The sequence below is a fragment of the Melospiza melodia genome, chromosome 2, assembly GCF_035770615.1.
Source record: "Melospiza melodia melodia isolate bMelMel2 chromosome 2, bMelMel2.pri, whole genome shotgun sequence".
Taxonomy (NCBI): Eukaryota; Metazoa; Chordata; class Aves; order Passeriformes; family Passerellidae; genus Melospiza; species Melospiza melodia.
In genome coordinates, this window is record NC_086195.1 from 78,617,318 (window position 1) to 78,644,134 (window position 26,817).

Consider the following 26,817-nt stretch of genomic DNA (forward strand, 5'->3'; position numbering starts at 1 on the left):
TGGGTTCAAAGGTGATTATTACACTGTATTCCAGATCGGTGTGGCCTTATCTTGATTGCCATGTGCAGTTCTGGGCCCTGCAATTTAAGAAGGATGCAAAGGTCCTTGAATGAGCTTGTCTGTTTTGGAGAAAAGGAGGCTCACTGGCAATCTCATCTCTCTCCACTGCTTCCTGAGGAGGGGAAGTAGAGAGGGGGGTGCTGAGCTCTTCTCCCTGGTATCCAATGGCAGGGTGTGTGGGAATGGTTCAAAGCTGTGTCACAAGGGGTTGAGACTGGACATTAGGAAGAATTTCTTCACCAAAAGGGTGGTCACATACTGGAGAAGACTTCCTGGAGAGGTGTGAATGCTCCAAACCTGTCAGTGTTTAAGAGGCATTTGGATCATGCCCTTAATAGCACGCTTTAGCCTCTTCTCAGCCCTTTTGGTCAGGCAGCTGGACTGGGTGATCATTGTAGGCTCCTTCCAACAAAAACAGTCCTAGTCTATTTTATTCCATTCTAAAGCTCCTATAACAATTACTGGGGGGATGGGGAAAGGCAAGTGCTCTTCTATTAAAAAGCTCTCTCTGCAATTCTGGGTAATTATTAACTATTTCTTTGGCAATGTTTGATTTTAAAGAGTAAAGAGCAGTTTGCTCTGTATATATATCACACTTATTCAGCTTGCCAGACCACATAATATATTTTGAGGAATAAAAAAATGGTTTCATTGATTGCTTATCCAGGAAAATCTTTACCATTCATTGTCATACTCTAAATGTTAAGGTGTGAGTTCTGCCAAATCAATAATAGACTCAGAGGGCACACATGGAAACATTACAGATACACAGATGTTATGCCATTGTTTTATGGCATAGGTATATTTTAGGAGCTGTGAGGTTGTTGGACATACTCCAGAGATTTTTGTTTAATTTCTCTGGTTAGCAAAATTTCCAAATCCCGTCTCTGCACTTGCATACTGTAAATAAAATTTGTGAACTGAAGCTTCAGCACTTTTCTGCTGCAAGTCATTCACAGTGACCTTTTGTTGGTGGATTAAATGGCTGTTGCCCATGCAATACAGACAAGTACTCTTCTGAATAGAGACTCAGTGCATCCACTTCCAGCATTAGTGTGGTGTACTTTGTGCAGAACCACTTATCTGCAAGTGCTGGAGCTGTCTTTGTGTTGTGAGAGAAACCTTTTGGCCTGAGGATTGCTGCAGCTGGAAGTACAACAGAGGAGAGGCTTCTGAGCTCCCTGCTGCCAGAGGCAGTAAGAACTGGGGTGGGCTATTGCTTGTATTACCAGTAATCCCACAGAGTGTGTGTGCATACATGTATATATATATATATATATATATATATATATATATATATATATATATATATATACACAGAGGTGATCACACCACCAGAGGCACAAACATCCTAATCCTGCCTCCTGTTTGGAAGATAAAGGGTTTTTCTATTGTGAAATAATTTTTTTATTATGGCCATGAAATGAGTATAATTCAAGCACTCTGTCCAGTAACTGACCATGGACCCTCAGCCTTCCACTTTACTTTGCATGACCCCACACAAACCAACAGCCTACATGTGTGCACTATGGATCTTCCCAGTAACTGTCCCTGGCTCCTCCTGTCTCCCCCTGAGCCACACTCAGAGACATAAACCTGCAGATGGGTCTCAGGCTGACCACTGACCTCATAGCCTCTCCAGTGGATGGGTTGGACCTCTTGGTCCCTCCAGGAGCCAACTGTCAGACCACTCTGGTCTCCCTGGTACCCAGCCTAGACCTACAGCTTCTCCATTTTACAGCTTCCAAGCCTCTTGTCCTTCTCACCAATTAATCCAACTTGATATTTGCAGGTATGCACATGCTGATATACATCTCTTCACAGCAAATAATCTTCACCAAAAAAGCAGCATCCTCTCTTGAAACAAATTTATTGCATCTGCACTTGCTCAAATCACTTTGCTTTACAAAGATCACTAGAACAGGAGCTGCCTTTTGCTTACAGCACCTGGTAGTGGTTTCTTTCCTTGTCACTTCATATTTCTTACGCTTTTCAATTTCTGCAGTTTGGATTCCTCCCCAGACTGTAGTCCCCTTCAGTGTAGTACCTGCTCCTGCAGGGATGCCTTCATGGACTGCAGCCATCTCAGGATGTTCCTGCACCTATATGTTCTTGTGTGCCATCACTTGTACCCTCACCAAACTCCCAGGAGCTGCTTTATTAAATGTGTTTCACAGAGATGCTGCATGCTTCTGTAATTGGTTTAGGTTTTGGCATGTGGTGGGTCGGTGGTATCTGTTGCCAAGCCAGCTGGAACCAGCTGTGACTGAAGGGCAGATCTTCTCCTACACAGCTCGCCCCTGAAGCCCCACTGCTACCAAAACTCTGCCAGCTACGCACAGTGTAGCATTTTGTTTCCACTTGAGGCGATCTTTCGAGTTAGGAGCTGTGTTTAGGCAGAAGCATTCTCAGCCTCACCTCAGGTTTCCCCAGCCTTTCACTGCCCTCCAGTGGAAAGTGCTGCTTATCAGCTTTGTCTGCCGTGGCATACACGGCAGCTTTAAGGTGTTTCCTGTCCTTCCACACCACATCCTTTGGCAAATAAAAAAAGAACAACATGCATGTGAATGGCAGTGTTCCAAGTTTGAACATTGATAATCTGTAATTGTCTTTGATTGATTCCTGCAAAATCAGAGAGCTTTTCTTTTGAACACAAACACATTCCGGGACATAAGAATTAAAGGAGTGAGAGCAAAGATGCTCAAATTATATTTGAGAGATCACAGAGAGGTGTTAGGGTGAGGGTTTGACATGTTGATAATAGTTTTTCTTTTCATTCCCGGTGTCAGAAGGTCTGCTGAGTTCTATTTCAATTCATAGTGCATTTTACCTGAGACAAGGTGCAGGACTTCACTGATGGAAGGCTTGTCTGTAGGTCTTTCTAAAGAACTGTCTAGTCTTGGCTACAGGCGTATTCCTGACACTAACATTAAGAGATTCAGAAGGCATAACAGAAGTGAAACCCTCTTGGGAGGATGGGCAGGAATTAGTTCTTAACTGGACTGCAAACAAACCCTCATGAAAAACACCCTTTTTCCCTCTGCACAGCTGTCCCCTCTGCTGTTGTCCCGTTCCCTCACACCATGCACTGCACTCAGTCCCTTCAGTGAGGCAATGGCCAGCGCAGACACTGGGATCAGTATGGAGTGGTTCCTCCATCAGCAGCAGTCCCTTCAGAGTCATGCCAGGTGGGCCCTGCTCAGGCATGGGTTTTGCTATACTCCTGGTCATTTTTTCCTTCCCTGCTGGTGCTTTCTGCCCTTTTAAAGCAGATGTTTCAGAGGTGCTACAAACCCATCTGGTGGCTCAGAGCCACCAATTAGCTTGGCTGTGTGCTCAGCTCTGGCCTGCAGGGGTGAGTCAAGAGGAAACTGGCTGTGTCCAGTGTGGCTGTGACCTTCCCACAGAAGCTTATCCATATAGCCCCCTCCCCAACATGCTGGTTATGTTTAGTAGACAGATATATGACATTTTGCAAATTATATGACTTCCCTGTGCCATGGGAGTGATGGTGCAATGAAGTGGAGCAGCTGGGCAGGCTGGCATTGTGGTTTCATTCACAAGATCCTCATTCTGCAGGAAACATGGTGCAATCCTGAAGGAAGCATGGGTGGGTCAGTGTGGTTGTTCCTGCCACGCTCTGGCATCCTAGCACAGGAACATGGGTGGGTCTTGGGTTTCCCTCACTCTTTTCAGGTCGCTGAACTCAGAAGCTACAGATACAGTCCTGCACCTTATAGCAGAGTCATAGGCCCTCCCTCCCCAGGGTCATTTTTAAGTCCCCTCCAGTTACCTCAGTACCCTTCCATGTCCTTACTTGTAGGACTGGTTACAAAGTACCTCACTGATGACAATCCCACTTGCTTTCTGATTTGTTGTTGTTTTCCAGTTCTTGCTTCAGTTACTTCTGGATGCTTTTCCATTTCCTGACGACCATTGGCATAGATTGGCTGTCTGTGTCCTTGAGCACACCAAAGCCATCACCCAGGAATGGAGCCCAGGCGAAGGCCCCAACTAAGTGCTGTCCTTCAGCACAAGTGTACTGACCAGTAACCTACTTACATAGGTCCAGCTCCTTTTGTCTTCTTTCTTCTCTGTTTTTTCATACTCATTACTCCCAGGTCCAGTTTGATCTTTCCCTCCCCTGTCCTTGATCCTTCCCCTAAACATCCCATAGTAAGTCTTGTACAACCCCAAAATGTTCTTCACAGCTTCCCACGGTGAGTCCTATGGTCCTGTAGGCATTAATTCCCTCTGAGTCTGTAAAGGCATTGATGGGGATTGTCTTCAATTGACTCAGCTGGGGGTGCCACCCCCAACCCACAGGGCTGGTGGCTCCCCTGTTCCAGCCCTTGGAACAACCCTGCCAGGAGCTCATTCAGCTCTGGTGCAGTTACTGGATTTCTCCTGCCTGTCATTTTGTGTCTCTGCTCCTTTGTGTTCATGGGAATGAGCCTTCAGTCACATAATTTCATCTTTACATAGTCCATAAATTGTGTACTTATTTAGGTTCACTTCTTGAAGTTCTATGGGGTAAAAAGTCCCCAGATAGCTCTGTGACCACAGTCTCTTAAGTCTAACCCCTTCTGATGATTTCCCTAACTGTAAAAAATTTGTCCACTCATTTCTGCTAATTCCCTTCTACGAACTTCTTCTTTGTTCTAAATATCCTCATGTTGTTTGCTTTTTGAGCAGAGACACAGTCTCTTAAGTTTATAAGAAATTTTATTCACTTTTTAAAGGCTTTAAATTCCCATGGGCAGAGGGAAGGCTTCCTGTCCTAAAGTCACTCAGTCTACCTCCAGAGCAAGCAAGGTGCAGTTTCAACTAGAAGCATAGGGGATGGTGTTTTGGGAGAAAGACCATGGGGCCTACTTCCAGTTGCAAAACCTAAGGCAAGCCTTTACACCAGAAGCAGGACTGCAGGGCAGCTGTCAGTGTTTTTTGAATAAAAGCTGTCTCTGATCTACACCATACATCCCATGGTCACGAGGAGATGAGGTGTGATACACACTTTGCCTGAGTGGATGGGTAAGTGGGTAATGAGGATTCCTGATCTGCAAACACATCCCACACAGATCAGAGCTTTAGCCCCACCAGTCCTGTACTGGTAATCCCAGAGGAACAGGTCTCTCATTCTGACTGCTCAACATGCTAGGTCTATGGATGACAGTGTAGCTTCCCTGCACTGCAGTTCTTGTGCTTCAGCTCCTGCATGGTATCAGATGACCACGTGTGGTGTTGCTCCCAAAGGACTATCACTTTAACAATTTAATACCTTTCATATTAAATCATTGATACAAGGTGGCAATGGCTCTGCTAATCACACAGCCTGAGGCCGAGCATCTTCGACTCCTCCATCCCAGAGGCAAATTATTCGTTCCCACCAGAGTTTCTATAACCCTCCAGCCCTCCATCCAAGGTACAAGAGAAGAAACATTACCTGTGCTACCAGCTCATACTGGATTCATCAGTTCAAACTTGGCAGATGTTATCACAGCTTATTTGTCTGGGCAATTCTTCCAGATAGGCTAAACTCAGCAGAATTTACCATACAGGGAAGTTCTTTGTTTAATATTTGCCAGCAGTGCAGGGAGACTTGTTTGCCTGTCCTGAATTATCTCTGCAATTATATTTATGAAGGCAATTAAAAGTAATACACCTCTTAAGAAATTATCAGAGATTGCATCTGACCAAAAGTGGGACTCTGTCAAAGTTAACTATGATAGTGGGCCATGACTTGTAGGATTCCTTTAGAAATGCAGTGCTAACAGAAGAAAGTACCCCTTTGATCAATATGTTCGAGGGGTTCATGCCACAAATCTCAGACAAGGAGCATTCTTTGTTAGTGGAAATCTAGGTTGTTTCACACACCAGCATTCCTAAAGAGAAAGGAAATGTAAGAGACAGACTTTATCAGAGCAAAAGATGCATAGAATACTTGAAGGATCCATTCCAAGTGACAAATGGAAGAGTGAGGCAGGAGAACACATAATTCACTTGTTTAGTGTCACAGAATAAATTTCCATTTGGAATTTGGTTCTTTATCTCACCTAAAGGCAATCTAATCCTGCCTAAAGACAGGTTCTCAGCCAGTTTAGGCATTATCTTTGACATATCAATGAACATGAATTCACTTTAGTATTTTAGTGGAGCAGGTTACATGTTCCTGTATTTTCCTGACACTCCACTGCATTAGATGTGCTTCTGTTACTGTGGCTGTCTAAGATGTCACCTTAGATGTCTAAAATGGCAAGATTTTCAGAGCTAGATATCTTCTGTTGCTCCTGGAATACACGGGTGTTTGGGAAGGAAATACACTTCTTGTAGTGCATCTTATATAGGCACAGCAAAGACCAAGATGTGAGTCATTGCTCTGAGTATAACATAATATTCCTAACATTTTGAGGGAGGAGATAGTTGGCCAAGAGGGTAAGACAATTATGGCCCTGTAGTTCAGGTACACATTGTTAACCACTGTGAAAAAAGGAGGGCTCAAGAGGTGATGAGATGTGAGGAAAAATATAAAAATATCTAATGGTTATAAAGCATTTGTTGAGTAAATATCCACTCCTTGATTTTTAATACCCTGTTAAGTAAGGAATTTTTTTCCCCCGGGCTTGTGTCTGAAATTATGTTGTAGTTACTTCTGGAATATCAGGTCTGAACAGTTAGAAGTTTTTCTTGTCCCAGATGGGTGTTTCTCTTCTTCACTGAAACTGTCTTTATGAGTTCATTCAGCTGTCGAGTAGTTTCACTTGCATTATCTCCACAGACCCATTTTAATGCCTCACAAAGTGGACCTTTATGTAGATATTTATTTATTTAAATTTTTTTTCTATAAGTCCATTCATGGTTTCTGATCACTCAGTTGGGCAAATTGTTTTTGGTTTTTTTTTCCTGAGGTTTGTACGATGATTTTCTATGCACATGTTTATCTCAACAACATAAGGAACACCGTTATCAAACAAGGACATCTTCTAAGAGGTTGTTATTTCGGAAATGTCCTTCCCACCATCATGTGAAACCGAGCTGGTTGATGACATCTCAGAGGAAGGAAAGTCTCTGCTAATTAGTAGGGAGTATCTCACCTCCAGTACTACTCTAACAAAAGAAAAGAGCTTGCAGAAAAAAAAAATCAATAGTTTGCATCTATTGAAACTTGCTCTGTGAAAAAAATTAACAGCTGTATCAGCCTCCAGATTAATAGCCTAGGCAATTAAAACATGCATGGATGGCATCTTGCTTCCAGACTGGTCCCTCAGTTCTCTTAGATCATTGGGTGGTAGCAGAAGGCACAGTTTCTCAGTCACAGGCTGTCTGGGGTTAAAAAACTATTGCTTTCATCTATGTTTCTCTAAATTTTTATATAAGCACATGAGCATGTTCTTCAGGAGTGCTGTGATCTATGTAGTCCCCTACCCCGTCACCAATGTTGGAGAAAAATCCATGTTGGGTCAAAAACGTAACAAGAAATGAGGAATTTTTAGATTGAAACATCTTGGATTTGCAGCTTTGTGAAGTCATAATGGTGATTATGCAGAAGATTTGGAAGTTTGGAGTTTTTTGGCTCCTTTCCCCCCCCAGAATTTAGATTTGATTCACTCTCTCTGGGAAGAGCAGATTGAAGCTGCCAATGCACAAGTGATGGGAATTGTCTGAAGGGAAGTCAGGTTCTTGATGCTGCTTTAACTACTCTGATCTAGCCATCCCAGCTCCTCAAAGCAGCAATTCCTGATTGCTTCTTCTGACTGCTGGTCTGAGATCTTTGTGAGAACTGTGTGCTGTCAGGGCCTCTGTACTCACCAGTAAATGAACCAAAACTGAATGACTTGGACAGAAAATTCACCCACTGCGTTCACTTCAAAATGACAATTCAAATGCAGATTCGTCAGGTAGCACTGATCATATGACAGCCAAAAGATCACAAATGAAATCAAAGTTTTTGGTTTAGATATGTATGTGCCATAGCTTTTCTACAATGACAAGCTTAGCTAGACAGACCAGACTCTGGAAGCCTGATAATATTTGGAGACCTATTTAGCTCAACTGTAAATGCCCTAGGCAAATTGGCTTTGTTCACCTGTTAGGAATGAAATGAGCTGTGTAGCTGATTAGTGTGGGGTTCTTCCAGCCCAGATGAGCAAAGGACAGCCATCTGCTGTGCATCTGATCCAGGTATTATACAGTGAACAAAGTCCACTTGAAATTTTTCAGTATTCACGTTTGGGAAGTATCAGAACTACTGATATAATGTACCTTGAACCTCTGTTTCACATGAGAATACTTCTTGTATGTAAGTGCCACTTTTTTCAGAACACTTAGGAAAGGTTCCTAGGAATCACCTGTAATCATGCCCATGAAGAACTGCAAGAAATTCACTGATTTCATCCTTATGAGAGTTCATTTATCATTATCATTATTAACACAGTTTTATTTTAATTGCTACTTAAAGGAGCAACTAGTCAAGTATAAGCTATGTTCAGTTTGTTTTAAGAAGAGCTGGTGAAAGTACGTGGGAGAAATGTGCAGGAATCAAAAGGGAACATATTCGGAGATACAGGCAGATGCAGAATCGCTGTGTCCCAGGGACTGACTGGACAGCCTGAAAGGTCCCTAGAGAAAAGAGGTTCTTGGAGCAGGTGGCATCTTGCAGCTTCAGCTCAGCATGCATAGCAAGATAAATCCCTCTGGCAGCTCCTGGCTGTGCCTTTTACAGCTTCTACACTGCCAGGCCACATCTTTGCTGGAAGGTTCTGGGGTCATCTGGATCTGTTCCCCAGGACCAGCCACCCATTCACATCCCAGAAAAACTCCTTTTGGGGCTGGGAGACATCATCTCCTAAGCAGTGCATGCAAACCCCTCTTTCTACTTCACCCGATCCTTAGTCTCACTCATCCACTCTGTGGAGCTGCAAGATCTACCCAAGCCTACAAGGGAAATCTACCTGTCCCACAGTGGTGACCAAGTAACACATCACAGTAACAATACCAGACTCAGGCAATGAGAATACTTGTCACAGCAAATTGCCCCAAAGCCTTACAGAAGAAATGTGGTTTCAGATATGCCTCTAACTAACCACAGGTACTTAAGGGTTTAGCTGCATTTGTGCCCCACATGGACAGAGGAAAACAGGCTGTGTGAAAAATGTCACCCATCTCCTCTCCCTGTCCTTTTCGCTATCAAAGTGCCTATTCATATCAGTATCCACTTGCTGCTGACCTTCTGCCAACAACAACCTACTTCCCAGCTGTCCCAGCCTACTCAGCTGAGTTTTCAGGCTCACTGCCCGTGGCTCCCTCACCCCAGCCCAAACTACAGAAGAAGCTAATGCAATTCTGTTTACCAGAAGTCCAACGATTTCCTTTTATTTGGCTCTAATGCCCTTACCAGCCATTGTTAGTGTTTGTTATCCCATGTGGTTCTGAGACTTAAAAGAAATCTGAGGAATCTATTGCTCAGCAGATTTATCACAACATGATAGTCAGCTGAACATCCCAGGAGGGCAAAGAAATTTCTCTGATGCAGGAATCTCTTCTGACACAATTCTTCTATTACTTTGGGTAAAGGCACTTTCACCAAGGCCAAATACAGTTTGTTTCACTGGGAAATGAAGAGTATATGTTCCTGTCATTTCCAGTATTATGTCCTTTCTCTAGGCAGTTTGTGTGATTCTCTCTGGGGATAACTAGACTGCTAACTCTTCTTTTTCCTTCTGCCACTTTCCCAGCACATCATTACAGTCTGGCACTTGTTCCTCTCTATCTGTTGGCCTGCACAGATCCCACCCCACCAGACACCTTCCTTTCCAGGTCCGTGCCCCTTTTTCACCTGCCGATCTCGTTCCTCCACATCTCGCCCAGTATCTCCTTTCTGCTCCCAATTTCTTTGCAAAAGTCATGCTTTAACAGTCTCTCTCCCGTGACATTCCATGCCGGCCTGGCTCCCTGCCCCAGCATCCCCCTTCTCCCGGCACAAGCTTGCACTTGTTGCCCGCGGGGGGAGCTGGGCGCTGGGCACGGGCTGCAGCCCCAAGGTAGCCCCAAGCGCTCGCTGCGGCGGAGGAGGGCCCGTCTGGCCGCGCACATGACGGCACGGTGGGAGGGCGGCCCCGGCGGGCGGCTCGGCCGCGCCACCGCCCAGCGGGCGGCAGAGGCGGCCCCAGCGCGCACGGGCCGCGGCGGCAGGGCCGGGGCGGCGGGAGCGGCGGGAGCAGCCGGGGCAGCGGGGGCAGCGCGGGCGCGGAGCCGCGGCCGGAGCGGGGCAGCGCGGTGCTGAAGGGACAGCGCCAGCCCCGCCCCGCCCCGCCCGGCCAGCCGGCGGGGAGCACGGCGCGGAGCCCCGGGAGCGGGGCGGGGGTACCCGGCTCCCGGCCCCCGCCCGGAGCGGCGAGCGCGGGAGCTCCGTGCTGCCCCCGCGGGAGCGGCGCCCCGGGCCCCGCGCAGCGCCCGCCGCCGCCCGCCCGCCGCGCCGATGCCGGGCGTGGGGGCGATCGGGGCGCGGTGCAGGCACCGGCCGCGCAGGAGCCCCAGGAAAAGCCCCAAGGCAGAGCCGGGCCAGGCCGGGGCCGCCATGGACGCGGCGATCTGGATCTACCAGTTCCGGCTGATCGTGCTGGGCGACTCCACCGTGGGCAAGTCCTGCCTCTTGCACCGCTTCACCGAGGGCCGCTTCCCGGGGCCGCTGCACTCCGACCCCACCGTGGGGGTGGACTTCTTCTCCCGGCTGGTAGAGATCGAGCCCGGCAAGAGGATCAAGCTACAGCTCTGGGACACGGCGGGGCAGGAGCGGTTCAGGTACAGGACCTGGGATCTTACCCACACCCTCTCCTGCCCTCTCCCCAAATCTGTCGGCCTCCGGGCACACCCTGCTGCCCTCCCGGCCCTGTACCCTCCTCATCCGACACATCCTCGGCCCTAAGGACTTTGCCTTGCCCTTTAGCAAAATTTCCCTGCACCCACTTGGTTGCTGTGCCCCAAGCAGTCCTCCATCTCGTTGCCCTCCAGTGGCCCTAGCCCTGTGGCCCACCGTCCTTCTTGCCTCAGTGCCCTCAAGTTCCTTCCCAGTAGTTTCCTTCCACACCCTTTCCCTTCAGACGCACCAGGTAACAGCTACCCTTCTCCTTCCAGCTGGCACTGTAGGGTAACAAGTGGCCTTGTCCTGTTTCTTCTTCCCTTCCTCATTTTTCCTCTGAAGTCCTGGACCTACCATGGCAATCCCTCCTCCACGTTTTTTTCTTTTGTTGCTGCAAGAGGCCTCTGCCGAACTCTGCATTTCTTACTTTGTCATCACCTCCGAACTCATCCTCCCCTGCAGTATTTCACTCTGCCATTAACTCTCCCAAGCAATCTGGAGACCAGGCCACCTCCCAGCTCTTCTGCCTTCCAGCACAGCAACACTGTCTGCACCAGTGCAGCCAGTGCAGCGTGGAAGCCACTGGGCAGTCAGCTAGAGTCCCTTATTTCAGTGTTTTGTCTGCCTTCTGCACCTGCTGTGAGCTGTTTGTTGCTAGAACTCTTCACTAATACTGCTAGCATTTATAATGTAGTTAAACTAGCTCAAATGCTGCACTGAGTATTAAACATTCTCCTTTGTCCCCTCTGTTACAAACAGTAGCAAAACTACCCTCTTTTCCTCCCCCAGAAAAGTCTCAGTCGTTTCCCAGTTTGCAAATTGATACTGTCACTCACTCACTCTTGTGTCTCTGTTGTATCTGTAGTGCTTGCCACTTCAGGCAAGTTGTGCATGGATTTTAGTTTGGACTTGGGGTTCAATAGATATGAATTCATGGCATGGGCAAACACACAGCCCATCTCTGTGACCACACACCTGTTGTTATTGGAACACTAGCAGGAGGATTAAAATGGGCCCCTTCACTGGCCACAATCAATTCCTCTGAACTGCCTGTCTTCTCTTGCAACAGTTGTGCAGATGCCCACACCCAGCTGAAGAGGTGGATTGCACTGTTTTACTGAAGGACAACAACTTTTTTTTCTTTATAATAACCATTAGAGTGAAACAACAAACAACTTTCCTGGGCTTGCATGAGTCAGATGTATTTTTTCAGGTAGGCTTCTGAAGGGTTAGCAAAGAAATTAACAGTGTTAATGGAAAGCTCTTGGCATTTTTCACTCTCTGTGCATTCCAGACAGAATGTAGAATACTTGTAAATTATTGAATTTGCTGACAAATAACCAGGATGGCCAATGACAAGACATTCAACTTAAAGAAATGCAAATACACAGAATCTTGCATACATTTAAAATCAAATGATGGCAGTCCTTTAACCCCGGAATGCTCAGGGAATATACACTGATGAGTCATGCAGCCAGCTGCTCTTAAATTTACCTCTGTGTTTTTCCTAATACTCAGAAGATGCAGCCTGAAGAAAGTAGTTTTAAATATTTGCATTTGATTTTCTGCTAAGACAGTTTCTTGTCAGTTGATGTACTAAACATAATAGTGTTTATTGTACAGTCTGTTTTACATTTAGTCAAAGAAATTATAAATATTTTACTACCTTACGCCACAGGTTACAATGTTGCATTCTGTTCTGCTAATGGAGAACATTACAGATCACAAGAAAAGACGATTTAGGGAGGAGCTAATTACTCCAAGAAGTTCTCTAATACTGGGGAACACCAAGCAGTTTGCAGTTCTGATTTCCAGTTCTGCTCTGGCTCACTTGCATTGGGATTTTAGAGGAGGTAAAACCTGTCTTTAAAGCTCTCTGGGGAGTTCCCTGCATGCAGGGAAAACTACTGGCTGCATAATAACCCCCTTCTTTTGGTCCCAGGCATTAGGGACACTCCCAGGGGAAAAGGAAGATGTGACACACCTGCCATCACGTTCTCTTGAAAGATGTCATGTACTTCCTTGGAGGAGTTATTTGGGAAAAATTCTTACATGTCTCTAGCTCACTGATGATTCCGTATTTTAACAGGATTTTATACATTGACTTACAAATCATCTTTAACATGCCCTGAAATAGCAGCTATTGAATATATTAATTTTGACATCAATCAGGCATCACTAAGCAGACTCTCTCATTGTCTGAGGTGCCACATGGACAATAACAACATAGTCAGTAACACCTTTAACATCTTACTAGAACAAGAACCTACAGACTTGCTTAGTATAGACTCAGGTCTGTAATGCGGATTAACGTAAATGAAGGGTACATCCTCAGTTTCTTTCTATCTTCAGATCAGTCATTTACAGCAATCTGCTATTTTGTTTGTGTTTTACATCATCTACTTTGCCATGGTTTTTGTTTGTTTGTATAATTTTCCTGTATTTAAATCAAATAATATATTTAAGTCATGAAACCTCCAATGCCATAAAATGCTCGTGGTGCTAAGACTGAGAGTTCATTTCAGTAGGGGCAAAATATTGTGGGGATGCTTCCATTAACCCACTTTTTAGTAGACCAGGATATTAGACACATTCTGTTTCTAGTACATCTTGAAAATAAAACACTATCCTATTCTTTTTCAGTAAGCAATATATATTTTCAAAATTATTACATTACCATGTAGTCTTTAGTCATAGTATAAAAATAACTCTTCAAAATTAGGTAAAGCTTTTAGTGAAAGTTTGGTTCATCTGGTAAAGATCAGTAAGATCATAATAAAAAGAAACACTGACTTAAAGCCTCCCTAAAGCCATAGTCTGATGTGATTATACAAAGACTCATAGAACCATGGAATACCCTGAGTTGGAAGGGACCCAAAAGGACCATCAAAGTCCAACTCCTGACCCTGCACAGGATGACCCCAAGAATCACACCATGTGCCAGAGAACATAGTCCTAGTGCTTCTTGAACTCTGCCAGGCTGGTGCTGTGACCATTCCCTGGGCAGCCTGTTCCAGTGCCCAAACACCCTCTGGGTGAAGAACCTTGTCCTGACATCCAACCTAAACCTCCCCTGACACAGCTTCTGGCCATTCCCTCAGTCCTGTCACTGATCACCACAGAGAACAGATCAGTGCCTGCCCCTCCTTCTCCCCTCACAAGGAAGCTGCAGACTGCAATGACATCTCCCCTCAGTCTCCTCCAGGCTGAACACATCCAGTGACCTCAGCCACTCCTCACATGGGTTCCCCTCAAAGCCTTTCTCCACCCTTGTTGCCCTCCTTTGGACACTCTCCCATAGTTTAGTGTCTTTTTTATGTTGTGGCACCCAGAACTGCCCCCAGCCCTGGAGGTGAGGCTGCCCCAGCCCAGAGCAGAGCAGGACAATCCCCTCCCTTGCCCAGCTGGCTGTGCTGTGCCTGATGCCCCCAGGACAGGGTTGGCCCTCCTGGCTGCCAGGGCACTGCTGGCTCATGAAGTGTAAAAGCACTGGGACAGGTTGTGTGGGAAGTGGTGGCATCACCATCCCTGGAATTATTTAAATATTTGTAGGTGTGTCAGCTCAAGGAAGTGGTAGAGTGCTGAACAGTGCAGTGCTGAATTAACAATCAGAGTCAATTATCTTAAAGATTTTTCCCAGCCTAAAAGATTCTGTGGTTCTGTGATCCTTTTCTCAGATTCTAGAAAACCACTTAAGATGATATTGTGTGTATTGATGTTTCTTTAAAAAATTTTGTGTTGCTTTTTTTCTTGAATTGCTGTTTTCTAAATCTTCTCTGTTACACAAATATTTTTTTTGGTAATGAGAAAAGTAGTTTCAAATTATACATATCAGAAGTACACAAAAAATGACTGTTGTCTCTCCAATATATTCACCCAGTTTTTGTGATGTACAGCACAAAGCTACAGGATACTTTTTAGTCATCTCCAATAAAAGCAATACATACACATAATTCAATATAATGGCTTAGATCATCAGCTACTGTAAATTAGCACATCTCTAATGAAGGGGCTTGCAAGAGATGAGGGTACTGACTGCTGTGTGTAAGTATCCAAAAACATGCAGAGGGCTGAGTTTCAGTACTCCAGTTTATAGATAAACGATAGAACAACTTTTTATATAGAAATACTTGGCAGGTGATGCATTGCATTTTCAATACTAACCTACTATCTTTCCTGGCTAATGCATTTCTTTGTTTTCAAGGTTTGGGGTGGGAGCAGGGTTGTTTGGGTTTTTTATTTTGGGTTTGTTTTTATTTCTTAATGAAAGTAGGTTTTATTAGCTTTTACCTCTCCATATCAAATCCCATTTTTGTCATCCACATTTGCTCTTACTAGAATTATCTGAATTATTTTTCTGCCTTCATTTGTGTTTGCAGACACTCTAAAGGAAAAAAAATGGTTAGGAAAAACAGAAACAGATCTTTATAGTACCTGTATTTAATACTTCACAAGATATGACACTCTTCACTTATGTTCTTAAACAATTTTGTGAAACAGTGTGCCATTTTTCATATCCAGGCCTTGTGAATTAATCTGAGGTTAAGATCCTGTTGTCTTCACATTCAGAGAGACACTGCATGGACTCTATTACTGGGAATATAGGAAAGATCTTTCTAAGCATTAGGAGAAACAGCCCCTCCTTCTTATGTAAATAAAACAATTTCAAATGCTGTTTGCTGTGGCGAAATTAATTTGGATATGCCAAGAAATCTAAGTCTTCTTTATCTATGCACTTAGCTATCTGTAAAAGGACTATTGCTGCTAATCATGCCTCTGTGTTCAAATTGTCATTAAAGACTGTATGAAATGTGATGAACTGAGAATTGGAGGGAGCTACTGTTATGAAAAGTTGTGCTATTGTGTACAGTTCATCCTGCTTGCTAAAGTTTTGAGTTTTTGGCGTCAGCATCCTCTTCAGAATCATGAGATAAAATGGAATTAATTCTTAGCTTAGGTTATGATTTCAAACAATGACTGTTTAGAAACTGTGCTTCTCATTTCATTTGGAGAATACTTATATATACACTAGTTATGTATTTATGCCAGCAACAAGTGCTTGTGTACATTCCTTGGTAAGCTGTCACTTCCTTTAAAGTGTCTCTTCTCACCTTCTCCATTCTCTCCTACTTGCTCATGATTAGAGACTGAAAATAATTGTTTCGTTCCTATATCTTTTACTCTATCTCTCTACATTCTAACTTTTTTTCCTTATTCTAAAGCACATTGAAATTTTTTTCAACCAGAAGAAGAGTCTTCTATTTCCAAAATTCCTTCCAGTGAATGTTCTGGAGCTTAGAGGGCCCAAAAGTAAAAATAACTCTTGCCAGCCCTCATGCCAAAAAATTGCAAATTTATAAAATAGAAAGAGCTTTTGAACTTCTCTGTGAGAGAGATGCTGGAGGTAGATGTGTCTCTTGTAATTAGTTTGTGTTTGCCCAGCTCACTCAAAACTTTTGGACAGTTTTGTTCTGGGAGTTTCCTTTCTCTGCCTGCTACCTGTTGATTTCTGCATGCACAAAGAGTTATGATTAGCTTTTAAAGAATGTTTCTGCAAGGATGTAAAAGGATATGCTTGAACATTGGCAAGTTTGGTCTCCAGGTTTCTTGACATATATGTACATATTTCAGTCTGAAATAATTGTTTAGAACAAAGTGAAGTACATGTTTATATGAAGCTGAAGGACTCAAACTTTATACCAAAAGTATATATCTTTGCTTCTGTGAACATGTCCCACAGTTTCCTAATAAAGACTACTTTACAGAAAAATCCAGCATTCAATATTTGCCCTAGAGGTGTTGGGTTCTGGAATGTTTAGAAAGTGAATTTTGAATGTAGGAAATAAAATAATAGTCTAGTACATTAAATTAATAAATTTCAAGCAGCTTTAAAAAAGGAAAGTTATTTAATAAAACTTATAAAAACACATTTCCATATGGAAAAGTAATTGCTTTATGAATAAAATGAAAATGCATTTTAATTTTCCATTTTCTCTTTTTTCCCCTTCACAGATCAATAACACGCTCTTATTATCGCAATTCTGTGGGTGGCCTGCTAGTGTTTGACATCACGAATCGACGATCGTTTGAGCATGTGAAGGACTGGCTGGAAGAAGCAAAAATGCACGTGCAGCCCTTTCAGATTGTGTTCCTGTTAGTAGGACACAAATGTGACTTAGTGTCACAGCGCGAGGTTACGAGAGAAGAAGCTGAAAAACTGTCATCTGACTGTGGTATGAAGTATATAGAAACTTCAGCAAAAGATGCCACAAACGTTGAAGAGTCCTTTACAATTCTTACCCGAGATATCTACGAACTTGTAAAAAATGGAGAAATCTCAATACAAGATGGATGGGAAGGTGTCAAGAGCGGCTTTGTTCCAAATGTTGTACATTCATCAGAAGAAGCTGTAAAGCCCAGGAGACAGTGCATCTGCTGAGTTTGTAGCATGCCAAAGAGCCCATGGGGTGTTTAGAAGATGATGCCAATCTAAATGACAGAAAAATAATTTTGAAACAACATTAGATCATGGCATAGCTGAGTCATAGAACGGTAATTTGGTTTTGTATCCTTCTGTCAAGGTTATAATCCATAACACTTTAAGTGCTTTTTTTCTTTACAGAGTACAACATAACTTTGTGTGGTCTTCAGGAAAATAAATTAAATATTGCTAAAGGAAAACCTAGTTCTATAGCAAGACACTGAGAAAGTGCAATAACCATCATGACAACATCTTCACTTGGGCCTTGTTTTCTGAATACTGTTTAAAATCAAGTCTTGTTAGATGAGGATCAGATGATTTCATTACTGTTGTTCATCCTGCCTTAGCTTTGGACAAGAAAATGTTATATCTCATACTTTTTTAATGTGATGCTTTACTCAAGGGCAGGATTGCTAATGACCATTAAAGTTAGAATGCTGTAGAATTTGATAGTAAATATAACTCTAAGGAAAGCAAACTGAAAGATTGCTCAAATAGCAAACACTTTTGATATGACAATGAGTACAAGCCTTATTAAAGAAAAAGAATGTTTTAGAACAGATGATTTATTTGTATACGAAAATGGGGAATAGAAACAATGGAATTTATTATTAAATATTTTCTGAATTGCCAATGAAACTAAACATAACATGACATATGATCCAGCTGTTATTTGACTTGTGTACAAAACAGCTTTCCCAATCACTGGAGTTGCATTTCAGTGGCCAGATCCTCAGCTGGGTAATTATCATCGTCACATTGATGCCTACAGAATCACGTTAATTTACACAAACAATTTCCACATTAGCTTTAAAAAAGAAACCCACTTCTAACTAGAAGTAAAAATAGTTAAAAAGTGCTGCAACCCATGGGGACCCAGGCCTTAAATTTGAATAGAGAAAGGACAGTTTTATTCTTAGCCAGCAAATGTTAAACTCTTGTTTTAAAATGGAAGGTTTTAAACTAAAACTGTTACAAACAGAGCATTTGGAGAGGAAAGAATTTCTAAAATGATGCTCGTCTACAGAGAGCAAAGTAAGAGAGCTCCTAAGAAAGAAACTCATAATAGCTTTTAATAACAACAGTAGGAGAAATCTGTGATCATGTAGCATTTTACTGAGCTTGGAGTCATCTTTCTACTCCTCTGAATATAACACACATTAGCTTTATGCAAACTAGGTCTAGCACGTAAATACCAAATAAATCTATTTCTATTGTTTTGTAGTGGAATGAAAGATGACTTGATCTCCAGAGTTAATAAGCATCTACAATTTATTTGGCATAATTATAGCCACCAAACATCAAGCCAGTTATCTTCATATAAAAGTGTGTTATCATGTACAATTCTTCTTTTTCAAGATCTGGCAGCAAGTCTATCTAATCTAATTTTCTTCTTCAACAAGCATATGATTGGTTTTCTCTCAGGTTACTTTGACGTTCTTTTACAATCCTTTTTCAAATATTTTGTACTATGGAGACAGGTTGTTTGGTTCCAGTTACTTTGTACATTTAGGGCAACTAAAATCATTGACTTCAAAGGGAACTAGAACTTAAAGTTTTTCTAAAGCCTGAGTCTTACTTGCACTGAGGCACAGTTACACTATTATGGAAGGATACAGAGGCCTTAATATAAACAGGAATCTGCCTTAATTCATTAGCAAATAGGACAGATAATTCTAGTCTCAGCATGCCAGAGAGTAATTGCTGTGAACCTGATTTTCTGTTAAACTACGTGTGTTGACACCAAATCAACTTTGTAGGGTATTTTAAGCCCTCTTTACAAAGCAAACATGACTACAGATGCCAAAAGGTAGTGCAGAATCAGGCTGCAAGCATTTGATACTCGTTTCTTTATGATATGAGGCTTATGTTGTGCATCTCAGAAGATATCTTTGTTGTTTAATTAATTAATTTAATTTAACAAATCAGTGACTAGGGAGTCACCAGATCCAAAGTCCACCACTGGTTCACTGTGTTTTTCTGAGCAAGGCATTTGAGGGTTTTGTGCCTCACCTTCTGTATCTCAAATATAGAGATGATTGTTCTTCCTTAAATTTACAAAAACTGCTGAAACCAAATCAGTCTATATGATCTTCAGTCCTGGACTCTATCCTCTGTGTGCTACCTGGTTTTGAGTGTTTACCATCATGGGATGTGGATACTGGTTTCTTCTGACATACCCAAATAACAATAACAAAAAAAAATTAAATTAAAACAGCCTTATAAGTGCCAGGTATTGCTGTGAATCTACATTTCATTGCATATTTCATTAGTTTTAGATTAAAGTCTTGTATCATTAATTTTTCTTCCTGAATACTCTGGAGCCAATGAGCTTTTCATTCTGTATGAAAAAATTGGGTTGTACTGGGGGTAAAAGGACTGGGAGAAGAGGGGAGTGGAGGGGAGGTATGCACAGAGAAACAATCATCAGAGCAGAGCCTTAATCTCTGTTGTCAATGTTGTACCTGTGGTGTCACGTTTATTACACTGGGAATAGAGCTTTTAACCAGATTCAACTGTGTAAGGAACTGGTATTGGCCATGCAACTAGAAGAGAAGTTCACTACATTTTAAAGTACTGTACACATAGTTGTCTTATTTGTAATTCCTAAAAATGTAGATTAACATGTACTTTCAAACACTGTCTGTCTTTGTGCTATATTAAACCACTACTGTGTCTTCTCACTACACACTTGCAGTTGATAGAAATGTCTGATAAACAGATAATTTGTCAAAATGCGTTATTTTCTTTTCAGATGCTTTGCAAGATGATATGTAAGTAACAGCTTGAATAAGCTGTGGAATGGGTAATAGTTCCGTGCATATATATATTCTTTTTCTCCCCAAGGAAGCATGAATATTGACAACAGAATTAAATTCCCAGAAATTACAGCAATTAGGTAAATCTTACATGGTAGCCAAATTTAAAAAAATAGAAAATATTTAATAAAAAAACACAAACTTTGCAAATTAAGATTTGGTCAATCCCAGTTAGGAAATGAAAAATATTGAAAAACCTTGACAAAGGTTTTATTTGGATTCATAGGCCTGGCAAATGAACGGATAAAAAGTATTCTTTTGGACTCCTAAAATGTTTAAACTTCCATTGCTTTATTTTAAGTTTGAAAAGAAGAGTAAATATCTTCCTCATTAAAATATTTTACATATGAATTCTTAAGATATTTTGGCTTGCTCATAATTGTATCCATCCCATGTAAGAAGCAGAAACTAGCCTCATACCTTAGGAATCAACCAAGGAAAAGCTTTAGATTTAGTTTTGTTCATTTATGCCTTCAGTATGGAATAGACTGACCAATCTAAGCTCAAACTGGCGACTGTCCTGTGCTCACAGAAAATGATGCAGGCCTGACTGAGCCCCCAGGCCCTCTGTGCTGCCCTGTGCTGAGATCCCCTCTGCCCCACACGAACGGCTGCTGGTACCCATGCCGCCTGTCTGAAAGCGAGGGGGGCATGATCACAGATATTTCAGTCTCAGCATTTCAGCTCCCTGAGGGAGTACATGCTTCATTGCCCTCTTTTTACATAATTAACATCCAGGAAGAGTGCTTTTTCCCTCACTGAAGACCCCAGCACAATGGGAGCTCCTCCAAGTCTCCACCTTTCCTTTTTACACAGAGCTGGCACAGCAATTTCAGCAGCCTTTATTCAGTCCTGAAGAAAAAGAAGAAAGGCCAAGGGTTTATCCTCTACATGGGCATGGAACCTTACCACAAACATGGTGGACAGTTTAAGAAATCATTAAATATCAAAAAACAACTGTCAACTGCAAAAATTTGCATTGCTCATTTCTCAGAGTCTAGAGACTATCTTTCAAATAAGTGAATGAAATGAAAATTCTGAAAGAGGAATTGCTCATCACCCACAGAGGCCATTGGGAGTAGCAGGCTCTTTATGAAGGGTAGGTAAATCTTCATTTAAATTCAAACTGAGGAATTCAAAACCCCAATCCTGAGCTGCTAGAGTGGATCACTGTCTTTGCAAGTATTTAATTAATTTACTTCTCAGAGAAAGTAACATTTTAAGCCAGGCCTGAGTGACGCAGGGATGGATGCTCAGTGTGTAACCAGCAGAGAGACGACTGCTCCCTGGGAGCCAGATGACAGCAGCCCCCAGCAGCCTCACAGGCTACAAGGGCAGCTCAAACTGAGATTAACTGATCCCAGGCTGCCAAAGGCTCCCCTTGCAGCTGAAGAGCTTCTACAGAAAGCTAACAGTAGAAGTAGCAAACCCAAAAGCTGTGCATTGTAAATAAAAACAATGTCTAGGTAAAAAACTGGCATTTCAGCTACAGTTCAATTACTGCCATTCCTCATTGCTATGGCTTCAAATCTGTGCAATCTATGCAAACTGAGCTTCCTTGCTCCATGAAAATTGTGGAAGGACAAACTGAACCTCCTGTAGCAATAAAGTCAGTCACCAGGGAGAGGGCTGCACAAGATAAGGGTGGAAGGAGGACACAGATAATTTCTTCCATCTCTGCACAGCCCTGAGGGAGAATTTTGACTGACCACTGCCAGAGCCCTTAAGACCTTGCAGAAACATCCATCACTGCAGTGGGACTTGTGGGATGAAAGAGAGCACCAAGGACCTGGAGTCTGCACAGAGATGCAGGCTCCTGACTCCCTAACCCCAGCACTCCCTAAGGATCTGTGGGGCACAGCTGCAGGGATGGTTGGGTATAACTGTGCCGGCACCACGTCTACATTGCATAGTGTCTATATGGCATAAAGGCAAATGTCTACATTGCAGGCTTTTTCCCCTTCCACCTTCTCCCCCACGTGGTTTCTTTACAGGAAGGGACTGACAGAAGGCATATCTGGCACCAGGGTCTGACAGTGAGCAGGGCAATAGGTGGAAATTTTAGTGGTCATTGCTAAGTATTAAGGTACTAAAACTGAGGGGAAGAATTGTGGAAAATATTCCAGTCATAATCTTAGTAATAAAAACCTTCCAGGGCTGGCACTGTTCTGCAGCACTTTCGAGAATTGTCCATTTTGGTTAAGTTTTCAATGCCAAAGAAATAGTTCAGCTATTTAGTAATAATTTATATTAGTTCATAATTTAAAAATAATTACTGCATATTATTCAGGAAGAAAAGTCTTCTATGTGCAGATCATTTTAGTAATTTTGCTGACATACAACTTGTGTTGTATATTTTAAAAGAACAAGCTATGCCAGGACGTAACTTTAAAATACATGTCTCAAATCCCATCAATCAGTCAAATCCCATCAAAACAGTTCATTTTATTGGGATTCTTCTCTGCCCAATTCTCTGTGGAAAAGAGTCTGATTCTCAGAAAAGCTTTTAAAACAAAAGAGAGGCAAAGCTTACTGAGCACTGAAAAAGAGATTCATATGTGAACAAGTGTCAGAAAAGTAGAACATGTTTTTTCTTGTGGTATCATCTTTCACACTGCCATGCTTCACAGCTCAACTCTTAGCTCCCCGAGTACATAGTGAATGGAACAGTAAATTTCTAGCTGTCCAAAAACCACTGGGAGATCAAATGTAATTCCCCACAGCAGTTCTCTGCAACTCTGTGCTTGTGTGAGGAACAATGGCCACATTCTGCCTAACGCATGCCACGTGTTTCTCTGTGTCCCAGGAGGAATTTGGCCCCAACAAAAACCCTCCTGCAGGTTCTGCCTGCGAACAGTCACTCTGCACCCCTCACCATCCTCAGTGACACTCAGGATAAAAAGTGTAAGGTTTTCCAGCAAGGAAACTATGAAGGAATAGCACTGTGGTCTAAAAAACACATCAGAGAAAAACAAACATCAGTGAGAAAGGTTATTTAAGCTGCAGGACAATGTTGGCGTGAGAACAAAGGGGTCATACTGAGATGCACAGGATAGGTGGTTCTGGTGACGCTAAGATAGCAAAGCCTTGGCTGCTTTAAGTGAAAGCAGCAGTAATCTTTACTGCCACATGCAGGCAATTTCTGCAGAATGCCATTGCTATTAGCAGAAAAGGTGATGTGAAGCCCAGATAGTAAACGCCAGAAGTGTTCGCTTACTTGTCGAAATGGAAACAAACACAGAAGTTTGGTCACTGACAGTGCCACTTTTTTCAGGTACAGGTAGATGTCTGAGTGTTCTTGCCCTTTTAAAAGGATTGTCTTCGGTGACTCACAGCACATTTTGTGCATGAGGTCATTGTGACAGTCCACAGCAGCGATAAACAAGAATTTCCAACTGAAAGAAATCTGTAAGTTTTAGTATCCCTACTGAATATAACTAGTTTGAGGGGAGAAGAGTTTAAAATGGACTATTCAAGCACCACATGTTTTTTCCCTTCATGGACAAAGATTAGAACCATGTTTATATTATTGGTTCATCTTATTGGTTTCAGGTCATTAAAACATATATTTCTCTCTGATGGAACTCATTCAAAGCTTGGAATCAGTTTACTCCAAGATATCTAGAATATTATGACGGTAATAATTTCACTGATCATCCAAATTTTCATGAGCTGCTCCTTGCAAATCACTTTAAAGTAGTGCACGTCTGGGATTGCCATTCCCTCTGCCTTTTACAATCCATGCAAAGGATTAAAACTGTAGGCCAATGTAGAACCAATCAATAATTGTTATCTTCATTACCAGCAGAATTTAATAATCCATTTGTAATAGAATTAAAGTAAATAAAACAATATTGTGTAACTCTGAGCACTGTAGAAACACCCTGAAGTGGTACTAAAATACTACAAAACCTTAAGACTCACAGATGTCTTTACTTCCCAGAAAATTCATGCACAGATCTTCAGGGAAAAAAACCCCAACAATTACAGTCATTGTGTAAACCATGCAAAATGAGACACACACTATTTTTAATATCAGTAAAAAGTACCAGCATTTCCTTGTCTCTGTGCTTCTCAGATGTTCAAGTTCTCTTTATTCCTTGGCTAGCCCATTCATAACTGTTGCACAAGAGCATACTGGGGCAGGATGCAGAAACTCTCATACTCAGCACAGTCACTGCTGACCCATCCAGTGTTACACAACGTCTACCAGGTGCCCCAGGGGACTTAGAAAAGACCAGACCATGAAAAGTACTCTGCATGCTCCTGCATCTTGTGTACTCCCACACTTTTCACTTTTCTGGCAACATTGGGTTGAAAGATTGGATGAAAAGTGCAAATACAGAGAAATCCATCATTTTCAAACATAGCATTTTAAAACACTGCCCAACTTCATTTAGCTTCAATGTTGATTAAGCAAAATTTGCAGTTTTTACAGCATTCTGATGATTTGTGCTGTTGTCTAAGCTTTGCATCAAAGGGACCTGAGATGAAGCTCTCTACAGCAGTTCACCTTCTGGCTCTATGTATCAAAAGCAGTTTATAAACATCACTGAATCGTGGCACTAATAGCAAACATATGTTAAAAAAGAAACAGATAAAAATGAAAAGAACAAAACATATTAAATAATTGGAAATGCTCACATTTTTAAAGGGTATGAGCAAAAGAGAATGAATCAGTTCACAGAATAGTGGCTCATAGAAATGGCTGTCTCCATGTCACATTCTGTAGAATATTTACCTGTATCTCAGCTGCTCAGGTACTTACACACCTGTAACGTAATACACAGACCGGGCAGTGGAGAGGCTGAAGCACAAATGCACAATGTACACATTTTACTGCCCCTGCTGGAGACCTCCTAACTTCAGCACTGTTGTAGAATATATGTGCAACAGAAAGTGCATAATACAATGAGATCTACATTGCATAATTATATATTATATGCAAAACTGTATAACTGAGTTCATTATATGTGCAATAAATATCATATACTGAAATACTGATAGTATAGAACATATAATAACAAAGCAAAGAAAAAAATCATAAATTGGAGCATTTGGAAGCTGGAAACCTTGTCAGAATAGGACATTATTCAACACCTTGTTTCCACTTCTCAGTTAAAAGAAGGCCTTAATATGACTATCATCATTTATTCATTTACTAAGGCTGCAGGTCACATTTGGTCAGCATTATCAAAACTTCCACAACAGTATACACATTTCTTAAATATTTTTAACAGCTTTTCTTTAACTTCAGGGTCCCTATCCTCTGCAATATGAATTTATCTTCAAATCCTGTGGCCTAGGAAAGGCAAAGGGAGGGCTGCCATCCCTGGTGGCCAGCGGTGTGGCTGTCCATGCTAATGACTCAGGGCAGGCCAGGTTGAACAGGAAGCATCAGCTCTCAGGGCTCCAAGCCTGTGCAGAAACCTTGGTGACATTTCCTTCAAGATAAATTTTTAGGCAAAGGCTAAATGTTTTAAGAGAAAAGTGAGATTCTGTTTTACATAAATATATAAAGAAACCCTGAAATTTTCCAAATCCTTCTCAAAAGGTGCCTAAATGCAAACTTTTCCTACTGAATATTCCCTTGTATTTGACTTGGATGAACCTTGTATGTCCCTTCCAACTCTGAAGATGCTCTGTGATCACAGAGTCACAGAATGAGTCAGACTGGAAAGAACCACCTGGTCCAACCTCACTGCTCAAGCAGGGCCATCCTAGAGCAGAGGATTGTGTCCAGACAGCACTTGAATTCTCCAGTGAGGAGACTCCACAAGTCCTCTGGGCAATGTGTTCCAGTGCTAGATCACCCTCACAGCAGAGAAGTTCTTCCTTTTGTTCAGGTGGAACTTATGTGCCCATTGCCTCGCGTCCCGATTGCTGGGCACCACTGGGTGTCCTCCTGACACTCTGCCTTCAGACGCTTACACACTTGCAGATTCTGTAAATAGAACTCTTGTGACAACTGGCACGAAGCGTGATGGCTTAGCCGGAGATTGGGTGTAGGGCAGCGGCTTGGCTTCGCAGCACACGGCTGAGTGCGGGTGGCCGTGCGGGGCTGTGCCCGCGGCGCTCTCCGCTCCCTCTGGCCGGGCGTGCGGGGCGCGGTGCCGCAGCACCCGCGGGGACAGCACGGCGGCACGGGCCGGGGGTAGCTAGTTAGTTAGTTACATAGCTAGTTAGTTAGATACCTAGTTAGTTAGCTGGAAGTCAAGTTATTTCTGCGCTTACAAACCACACCATCCCGCACTCCGCGCCGAGCCCCGTCCCGCGGGGCCGTGAGGGCAGCGGCGCCGGAGCCGGGCGGCGCGGGCGGCGGGCCGGCAGGGGGCGCTGCAGGCGGGGCCCGCAGCCGCGCTGGGCGGCGGGGCCGCTCCCGGCGCCGCATCATGTGGGCCCGGCCCCTTCCATGGAACCGCGGCCGCCGAGCGCCGCCCGGGCGGACGCCGCCATGAGGCTCTGAGGGGCGGCTGCGTGCGGAGCACCCGGCCGGTCCCAGCGCTGCCGAGCTCCCCGAGCCTCGCCGCGGGACAGGGACGCCTAACGCTGAGGCTGCCGCCGCCGCTGCTGCTGCTGCCGCCGCCGCCGCGGGTCCGGCC

At 43.1% G+C, this 26,817-nt stretch overlaps 1 protein-coding gene across 1 annotated transcript; it reads left to right on the forward strand.

Moving 5' to 3' along the window:
• Positions 1-10,534: 10,534 nt before the first annotated feature.
• Positions 10,535-20,083, forward strand: RAB39A (RAB39A, member RAS oncogene family). The gene is made up of 2 exons (XM_063148962.1): positions 10,535-10,857; positions 16,928-20,083. Exons 1-2 carry the CDS (start codon positions 10,535-10,537, stop codon positions 17,352-17,354), a joined length of 750 nt encoding a protein of 249 aa, XP_063005032.1. The 3' UTR covers positions 17,355-20,083.
• Positions 20,084-26,817: the final 6,734 nt, after the last annotated feature.

Bases quoted from the DNA above. Each gene is read 5' to 3' on its own strand.
- RAB39A (XM_063148962.1), top strand. From the start codon at position 10,535: ATGCCGGGCGTGGGGGCGATCGGGGCGCGGTGCAGGCACCGGCCGCGC. The intron at 10,858-16,927 runs GTACAGGACCTG...TCCCCTTCACAG, and splicing joins GCGGGGCAGGAGCGGTTCAG to ATCAATAACACGCTCTTATT.